The following is a 10,000-nucleotide window of genomic DNA, read 5'->3' as shown; positions in this document are numbered from 1 at the left end:
TGTGTGTGTGTGTGTGTGTGTGTGTGTGTGTGTGTGTGTGTGTGTGTGTGTGTGTGTGTGTGTGTGTTGTTTAAATATACAGTTTATTCAGAAATTATTGAGACCCTTCAGTTTTGATCATGTCGTTATGTTGTGGTTTGTAACTATATTGTATATAAATATTCAGATGTTTTGCAACAGCATGTGAAGATGTAGCTCAGGTGCTGGCCAGTTCTCCTGATAATTACTGAGATGTTTCTACACCTTAACTGAAGAGCCCCTGCAGTATACTTCATTGATTGGTTGTGATTTGGAAAGACACACACCTCACTATAGAAGGTCTCACAGCTGTAGATCAGAGCAAAAACCAAGCCATGAGATCAAAGGTACTGCTGCAGAGCTCAGAGACAGGATTGTGGTGAGGCACAGATGAGGGAAAGGCTACAAAAACATTTATGCTGCAATAAAGATTCCCAAGAGCAAAGTGACCTCCATCATTCTCAAGTGGCACAGCCAGGACTCTTCTAAGAGCTTTACTAAGCAGTGGAGAAAAGCCTTAGTAAAAGATGGGACCAAGAACCTGATGGTCACACTGACTGAACTCCAGAGATCCCTCCACTGAGCTGAGCTTAATGACAGAGTGACTAGATGGAAGTTTCTTCTCTGTGCAAAACCCCTGGAAGCCAACTTGAGTTTAGAAGAGTTTACCAACAAGATTCTAATCATTACATCTGGAGGAAACCAGGTCCTGCTCATTACCTGCCCAAAGCCATCACATTGTAGTGTGAAACTGCAACATAACAGTGTACAGTGTGAAGGATCTGAATACTTTCTGAATGCAGTGTGTGTGTGTGTGTGTGTGTGTGTGTGTGTGTGTGTGTGTGTGTGTGTGTGTGTGTGTGTGTGTGTGTGTGTGTGTGTGTGTGTGTGTGTGTGTGAGAGTGTGGTCAGACTAATGATAAGCTGCAGGTGTCTGAATGCACTCATTGTGTGTGTGTGTCCATCCTGTGCAGGTGTTATGTTGGAGGAGTGTGTATGTGTTGTACACACTGTTGGTGTGTGTGCTGCTGCCTGAAATCACTCACTCAGCAAAATCTCGGTGTGGAGTGGAGCTTATCGCCGATCTTCAGTTTGTTTGTGGAGACCGTGGATTTTATAGAGGTACACACACTAATACACACACTAATACACACACACACACACACACACACACACACACACACACACACACACACACACACACACACTTTTATTTTTAACTACATGATAAAACACACTGTGGTGCCGTGTTTCTGCAGTCCAAATGAATAGACCTGAAGATAGACATGTCTGAAGATCCAGGTATGAAGGACAGGGAACTGGAGGAAAGGAGATCTGGAGAACAAAACTGGTCTACAGAGAGAGAAATTTAAATAAAACAGAATAAAATGCATTGCAAATTAAACAAAAAACATATGAAATGTTTAAACTGAGAACATTTAAGTTTGTTAAGGAGAAAAAAATGAGTCCATTTTGAGTTTGATGGTTGCAACACGTCTCAGTTGAGACAGGACCATGTTTCCCACTGTGTAGCTTCAGAAGAACAGTTGCTGAAGTTCTGGGAGAGGAATGTTATTCCAGGGTTGTAGCTGTGTGTCGTGTTTTTGTATTTTTTCGTTTACTGATGCGCCACATGTTTTCAGATGGTGAAAAGTCCCAACCTTCTTGGAACTGGGGCTGTTTAAGGAGTTATTAATGACTCTAAAATTTCTTTCTTTCTGTAAAGCTGCTGTGGGACAATGTGAGAGATACAAGAAACTGAGTTACATAGAAAAAGAGAGAGACAGAGAGAGAGAAAGGGAGAAGTCTGGAGGAAGGACATTTTCTAGAGAGCAGACAGGAGTGCAGACAAAGTGTCATGAGCTGGAGTGAGAGACAGACAGGTGATGGAGTGAGAGACAGACAGGAGACAAAGTGAGAGACAGACAGAAGACAGTAACAGATGGGAAATGGATAGAGGTCTGAGTATGAGACAGGTCTGAAATGATAGACAGAAAATACAGACACAGAGAGAGGGTCCAAAAGGTTGAAAGAAAGAGAAAGAGAGAGAGAGAGAGAGAGAGAGAGAGAGAGAGAGAGAGAGAGAGAGAGACAGAGAGAGAGAGAGAAAGAGAGAGAGAGAGAGAGAGAGAGAGAGCGAGACAGAGAGAGAGAGAGAAAGAGCGAGAGAGAGAGAGAGAGAGAGAGAGAGAGAGAGAGAGAGAGAGATGGTCGTCCTTGGGTGAAGAACATGGTGAAGGTCTTTGAGAAATGAATGAAAATGCTGACGTCAGCAAATCCGGATCAGAAAAGAAAAGCTTTTTTCACATGGATGTGTGTGTGTGTGTGTGTGTGTGTGTGTGTGTGTGTGTGTGTGTGTGTGTGTGTGTGTGTGTGTGTGTGAGAGAGAGAGAGAGAGAGAGAGAGAGAGAGAGAGAGAGAGAGAGAGCATGAGAAGGTCAGCTGATATGAAGTGTTGTGATACATATAATAAAACACTGCTTCCACTGTTACTGCACATCAACCCTTTCATCTTCATCACCACCACCACCATCATCATCATCATCATCGTGTGTGTGTGTGTGTGTGTGTGTGTGTGTGTGTGTGTGTGTGTGTGTGTGTGTGTGTGTGTATCAGGTCATCCCGGGGCAGCGAGGAGTGCAGGAGCACGGCACAGGAGTAGAGGAATCGTGGAGCAGTGCTGCATTAAAGGTTGCGATCTGCAGCATCTAGAACATTACTGCGCCAAACCGAAGCGAGAGCGACGACACACACGACACACACGACAAACAGCGTCCAGGTTACACACTGTACGTTTACACACAGCACTGTGAGCTTTACCGAATAAGAGATGTGCAGCAGTAAGGTGATGTTTTCTCTAAAGTGAGGAAGGAGTCTCCAGTGTCAGAGTGAGGAACGAGGACTTTTAGCTGCTATACATGAGAAAAGAAAGTAACTATGATGTTCTGCAACGTTTCTGTGTTTCTGTTTGGTTTTGCAGGAGGATCAGTTCTGGCTGATGTTCCTCAGGCGATACGAGAGGAACCGGTTTGAGAACGAGGCCGAGCGTTTGCTGGAGAGGTTAAAGGAGCGAGCGATGTACCACAGGAAGTCGGGACGTGACTCGCTGCTGCCGGTTATTCCACACAAAATCCATGAATTTCCTCAGCGCACAAAACGCTGCCGAAAACCACGTAACTGAAAATGGATTTTTTTTTTCCTCTCCGAGCGACGAAACGTCACGGTCCCGATGAGCAACAATCAGACATTGATATTAGTGAAGCCCATGTGGATGAGCTCAAGAGATTTAAATTACTAGTGATGCTAATTCCAACATAGCATGCGGAACAGAAAGCGATGTGCTGGTTTACGTTAATACTGATCTAATTCTGATTTTGCTTTTCCATTACCAAAGGCAGGGGATTTTTATTTTTTATGATGAGATAGAAAACAGCTGTACGGTATGGTTTCCAGATTTACCTGGTGTTCACACTGCAGCCAGTTGCCGCAGGTTTCATCGCTAACACTTAACTAGTGCTGTTTCTTTTCCATACAGTTACTGTTTTATTTATTCTGCAACTTTAGGTTGAACATCTTGTTTAATTAGGTACGAACTGAACAAATAAAATTTGCCAGCTTCTGGATTGTGATTGGTCAGAAGGTGTTGATAAACTCTCTAGAACGGCAGTTCGGATGCTAGTGCATGTTTATATTAATGATCATTTCCATAGCAACGGCTCGTTCACAAGGACGTGTTTATGTAACATTTGGAAGGAGTCTCCAGTGTGAGAAAGAGGAGTTTTCGCTTCTTTGTGGTTTCTCGTGTAACAAGCTGTGATTTTGTCGTATGAACTCATAGAGAGAGAATAAAGAGAGAATGAATGAGTGTTTATAGCTGCTATAATGCATTATAGTCACATGTTAAATAATAGACTTGTCAGTTTTGGAACCTAGCGCAGGTGGTTAGAATGATCAGAACGCTAATGCTAACGAGATATGTTAACCGACAGTTTAGCTAGCTAGGACGTAGCTGCTACGCCTCAAACCAAGCACAAGAAAACTCAGATTGTCTTGTAACCATGGTGAACACATCAGCGCTAAAATGCGTTATCCGCTTAACGTAATTGCTACATTTAGCCCCGCCGTTGTTTTTTCAGCCACAGGCCCCGCCCACTCCAACACTCTGACTGTAAATAAATGGATCCTAATTTTGTGTCCACTGCACTACGAAGAACTTTTTATTTCTCAGTACAAATTCCATCATTTTAATAACGTAAAAATATCAATTTATTTACTTTTTTTTTCAGTTTCATTGACTGACAGAATTGTGACTGCACCGTGAATGTTTGAGTGATGTTTGCACATTTCCTTCAATAAATTATAAAGTTTTGTATTTTGTATGTGTGTGTGTGTGTGTGTGTGTGTGTGTGTGTGTGTGTGTGTGTGTGTGTGTGTGTGTGTGTGTGATATAAAGTATTTGTGAATATTTCAATCCCCAGGCTGCTGTTGAAACACACATTCATGACCTTTGTGTCTTATCAGTAAGTAACTTCTATCTCCATAACCTTCGTGTTTTATCAGAACTGAAACACAGATGACCTGCTTATAATCCACAGCACAGAGTGGAGAAGGTCAGTGTGTGTGTGTGTGTGTGTGTGTGTGTGTGTGTGTGTGTGTGTGTGTGTGTGTGTGTGTGTGTGTGTGTGTGTGTGTGTGTGTGTGTGTGTTTTACTCGTTTTTAATTAGCACAAACACTTCTTACAGTTCTAATAAACACTGTTCCTCAACATTGAGTTTTAAGTATTTACTTCTTAGTGGAAGTCTTAAATACTCATCCACCTCTGGATGGAGTTCTTTTTAATTGGGGACCACTCACTGCAGCTGAGGATGTTCTCCACAAAAACAGCCTGAAGATCCATGAGCTCCATGTGGAGGGTAAACTCAAGATCCTTGAATGTGGATTTTTGCTGTATTTAGTATAAAGAGTCTGTTATAATGGTTTAGGTTTACAGTCACCATGAACAATTTTTCATTCAAGCCTCCATCAGTGAACAGGTGAAAACCTCAACAATGATGGGATTATAATGAATGGATCTCAGGATGAGGATGGGTTCACTTTTGAGTCTGGTTCCTCTCAAGTTTTGTTCCTCATGAAGTCTCACTAATTTCACATTTCACTCACTTATTTGGGAAAATATTATAGAGAATAATTTATACATTTTAATTTTATATTTATAATCTATTAAAGCTTTTAAAAGGAAAATGTGCATTGTTAAAATCCGCTCTACAAATAAAACTGAACTGGAAAAAAGAAATACATTAGAAAAAAAAAAGGGCTTTAAATCGCTTAAGTTTATGAACTGATGACATTGGAATGACATTCATGGGCTTCTGAATAAGAGAATAATCCAATGATGTATAACCTGTTCTTGTTAATTTAATAATAATGCTAACAATAATAATAATTATATTATGCCAAATGCAGAAATCCTATTGGCTAACGCTAATGTGTGTTTTATTTAAATATTTATTGCAAAATAAAATTTTGATGCAGAATTTGAGCTCGATTGGGTTTTGGGTTGCAGAGAGAAAGAAAGTAGTAGAATCTTTTGTTTGTAGTAATAAAAAGATTTGGAGAGCTTTCATTCAAAAAATCTCTTTAAAATTCTCCAAATTTCATTCATGATAAAGATATTTACGGTGGCCGAGAAGTGCAAAACAAATCAGAAAACAAATGCAAATACAAAATAACATCCGAAAACACAACGACAATTCAGACAAAGTGGAAAAGGGAGGTATAGTTTGTGAATGGAAAACTTACAGATCATTGGACGAGACACCTGTCATTCAAAATATACCGAAAGTACAACAGTCTTTTTGTTTGTTTGTTTGTTTGTTTGTTTGTTTGTTTATTAAGCCATTAGCCATATACAAACAACATGGCAATAACAAGTACAATTTACATTACAATACACAGAACAGGTGCAGGAAAATACAAATATATACACATACATTTAGGGGAAAAAATAGATAAATAAATAAAATGTATTATAATAATAATAATAATAATAATAATAATAATAATAATAATAACAAAATAAAATGATAAAAATAAACAGGGCTATGGTTTATTCTGTAAATCAAATTTTTCTATAAAAGACAAAATGTACATTGCATTTTTAAAAAATCACTTTTAGGGCTTTTGTGAAAGAAATAAACTCATTATAATTATTATATTGTTGGTTTTTACTTTCAAGTATTTTCGATTTTGTATATAAAATTTTCCCATCAGAAGAATATTATTAACAAAGAAAGTTGTCTTTGTTATTGTTCATTACGAGTCCAAAGAGAATGTCCTTCACAGTAAAAGTTCTTAGATGGGAAACCTTTGTGTAAAACCAGTTATCAGGATATCAGACCATAAAGCGTGTGCAGTAACAGTCTGCAGCAGGAGAAAGATGGAACGTCTGTGTAAAAGTGTAGAAACGAATCTTTATGTGATGATTTACTGCAGCATCTCCAACATCACTGCATATTAATGTTCTTCCTCAAAGAAGCTCTGAATTCATTCCAGTTTCTCCCTGATTCTGTTTCCTTCTGTTATTTTCTTATATTTAAAGATGCACTGATAAATAAAATAAATAAAATGGTTTAATAAAATAAAAATAAAAAATGGTTTAAAGTAAACGGAGAACTTTACACATGTGCAAGAACCAAAGTTAGAAGATTTGATACTTCCTGTATATGTTGAATGACAGGTGTCTCCACTAGTGGCTGAATGAATGTCAGACGCCTCAGAGTTCATATTTCTACATACTGATTATTTTCCAAAACTAACCGCATCACTTCCCTGCTGCACTCTGATTGGTTTTAATTTAGATTTGGGGATCCAGCGTATCTGCTATAGCGCCCCTTATGGACTAGCGTATGACAAAAATGTGATTCTTTGAGGCTGCATGGAATTCAGGAGTAGATGATATCTGGTGTTGGTTTAGTCAGCATGATCTCAGAATATTTTATGAGGTCCAATAAGATTCAGGTCCATAAATTATATAAAAATCTGTCGGTTTCTTTGTCTTCCTTAGTTTCTCTCTGTATCACTGTTTTCCCTCTCTCTCTCTCTCTCTCTCTCTCTCTCTCCTTCTCTCTCTTTCTCTTTTCTCTCGCTTTCACATGGATTATCTGTGGTTCTGCAGGTGAGCAGCCTTCAGCATGTAGATACAGACCAGGGAGTTACCACACACACACAAACACACACTCACACACACACACACACACACACACACACACACACACACACACACACACACGCACACACATACACACACGCACACACGTACACACACACACGCACACACATACACACAGGACCTATCTCAGTTGGAAACAGTAGTGTATTAACTTGGGTGGGTGTGTGTGTGTGTGTGTGTGAGTGTGTGTGAGTGTGTTTGTGTGTGGGTGGGTGGGTGGGTGAGTGTGAGTGTGTTTGTGTGTGTGTGTGTGTGTGAGTGAGTGTGTGTGTGTGTGTGTGTGTGTGTGTGTGTGTGTGTGTGTGTGTGTGTGTGTGTGTGTGTGTGTGTGTGTGAGTGTGTTTGTGTGTGGGTGGGTGGGTGAGTGTGAGTGTGTTTGTGTGTGTGTGTGTGTGTGTGTGTGTGTGTGTGTGTGTGTGAGTGTGTTTGTGTGTGGGTGGGTGGGTGAGTGTGAGTGTGTTTGTGTGTGTGTGTGTGTGTGTGTGTGTGTGTGTGTGTGTGTGTGTGTGTGTGTGTGTGTGTGTGTGTGTGTGTGTGTGTAATATAATAAACATGCCCTTTCATCCTTTCTGCTCTGTGTCTGATTGACGTGTCTACTGACTTAAAATTCTTTTCATTCTTTTAATATGAACTTTACAGACTAAATGTAATGGTATGCAAATCTGATAAAGCCATAATTTATTCACAATAGAACACAGAAAACAAATCCATAAAGAAAATGTGCCATTTTCAGGAAAAAATAAGGTCATTTTGAATTTATTGGCTGCAAGACATCTGAAAAAGGTCCATGTTTTCCACTGTGTTGCATCACATCTTCTTTTACCAACAGTCTGTATACATCTGGGACCTGAGGAGACCAGTTACTGAGGTTTTAGGAGAAAAATGTTTTCCCATATGTGTGTAATACAGGATTCTACTTTCTAAACAGTACTGGGTCTTCTTTGTTGTATTTTTTTGTTTCATGGTGCACCAAATGTTTTCAAATGGTGAAAGTTCAGCACCTAGACTCTTCTACTACAAAGTCATGCAATTGTAATAGATGCAGTATGCAGTTAGCATTGTCTTGTTGAAATATGTATGACTTTCCCTGGAAAAGAGTGTTCGATTTTCTGGATGGAAGCATTTTTAACTCTTAAAAAAAAAAGCACTAATGCATTTCTTATGTTCCCATTTTAATGTCTTTTGTAAAGGGGGTTAACGTGTTGTTTTTGTTATTGTATCTGTAAGAAAAGGACATAAACAAGACTCAGTAGTAACTTGTTTCCATCTACTTTTACCCATGTATAATACAAATTTACAATAAATCATAAACAGGACTACTGTATATACACAATATACCATGTAATAATATATATACCTCTCTGGAGGTCCACAGTTTTCAAAAAATACATTTAACACTACAGAGCAGTTTTCCACTTTGTCTCAGTACATTATAAATGAGTTTTGGCCCCGAGAGGATGGTGGTGTTTCTGGATCATGTTCCCGCATACCTTCTTCTTTACATGATAGAGATTTAACCTGCATTTTTTGAATGACATGCAAACTGTGTTCACAGACACTGATTTCTGGAGGTGTTAATGAGCCCAAGCAGTGATTTAATTACAGAATAATGACTGTTTTAAATGCAGACCCCTGAGGGCCACACAAACATACAATTATTGATTTTCACACTTTTCCCTCTTACACAGAGATTTCTCCAGATTCTTTGAAACTTTTAATGAAATTATGTTCAGTAAATGATGAGATATTCAAAGTCTCTTAAAATTTTATATTGAGGAACATTATTCTGAACTTGTTCCACAGTTTGTAGACTCTGCTTCTCTAAGATACAGTATTTATACTCAATCATCTCACGGACCTGCTGTTAATAACCTCATTAGTTAAAAACTAATTTGAATAAAACATACTTTTTCCAGACTTTTGTTCCCGTCACAATTTTTTCGAGACGTGTTGCTGTGATTACCTTAAAATTCCTTAAAACACATTTTAGGTTTTATATGTTTTGGTAAATAATATATTGGTTATGAGATTTGCGAATCAGTGTATTCTGTTTTTATTAATATTTTACATTGTAGTGTAATGATGTGGTGTATAGTGTAAGACTGTATTGTATAGTGTGTGATTCGAAAAACAGCCACATGATTACCAGATTTAGGTCACATGGTTTTCAGTAAATCTTCCCATTTCAGTAAAAAAAAGGAGCTGTCCAAACAAAATAATTCACCAAATCAACAAAACGAGAGTAATAATTCACCAATCAGTGATGAAGAATTCAAACACACACACACACACACACACACACACACACACACACTCACACACACACACACACACGGTCACAGCTGTTTTTTCAGTCCAGGTACGTTCACACTCTTTTCTTTACAACTGTATACTGAACTTATACATACTTGTAATTTATGTATAATCCTTCATGCCTCACTGTGTATGTGTGTGTGTGTGTGTGTGTGTGTGTGTGTGTGTGTGTGTGTGTGTGTGTGTGTGTGTGTGTGTGTGTGTTTGTAAAAAAAAAATGCGATTGTGTGGTAAACTATGAAAGTGGAATTACGGCTATAATTCTGATGTTGATGTTTTTGTAACAGCACATTTTATTTACTGTTAATTAACAACCTCATCATTTTTATCTATTTATAGTTACATGTATTCTTTAATAAAACATTGTAGTTTCTGTTGTTATTGTGTTGTAGCAGCTATAAAAGCTCAATCCCTCACGAGCCTCACGTTTCATTCTTCCT

At 38.5% G+C, this 10,000-nt stretch overlaps 3 protein-coding genes across 3 annotated transcripts in view; all 3 read left to right on the top strand.

The window, feature by feature from the left end:
* igf3 (insulin-like growth factor 3) overlaps window positions 1-4,353 on the top strand; it is a 5,483-nt gene extending 1,130 nt beyond the window's left edge. Inside the window, exons 2-4 of the mRNA XM_083555090.1 lie at window positions 993-1,140; window positions 2,635-2,807; window positions 2,999-4,353. Of these exons, the coding sequence (XP_083411216.1) occupies window positions 993-1,140; window positions 2,635-2,807; window positions 2,999-3,199 (522 nt within the window). The 3' untranslated portion in view covers window positions 3,200-4,353. The remainder of the gene's footprint in view (window positions 1-992; window positions 1,141-2,634; window positions 2,808-2,998) is intronic.
* Window positions 1-10,000, top strand: part of LOC310733618 (N-acetyllactosaminide beta-1,3-N-acetylglucosaminyltransferase 3-like) — a 387,738-nt gene that overhangs the window by 127,398 nt on the left and 250,340 nt on the right. The window lies entirely within an intron of this gene.
* The window catches only part of serping1 (serpin peptidase inhibitor, clade G (C1 inhibitor), member 1), a 13,017-nt gene continuing 11,523 nt past the window's right edge, over window positions 8,507-10,000 (top strand). The window contains exon 1 of the mRNA XM_083554938.1: window positions 8,507-9,606. The gene's annotated coding sequence lies outside the window, so the exon portion shown is untranslated. The remainder of the gene's footprint in view (window positions 9,607-10,000) is intronic.

This window comes from Silurus aristotelis (genome assembly GCF_946808225.1).
Source record: "Silurus aristotelis genome assembly, chromosome: 11".
NCBI lineage: Eukaryota > Metazoa > Chordata > Actinopteri > Siluriformes > Siluridae > Silurus > Silurus aristotelis.
This window is presented reverse-complemented; position numbering and strand designations above follow the sequence as displayed.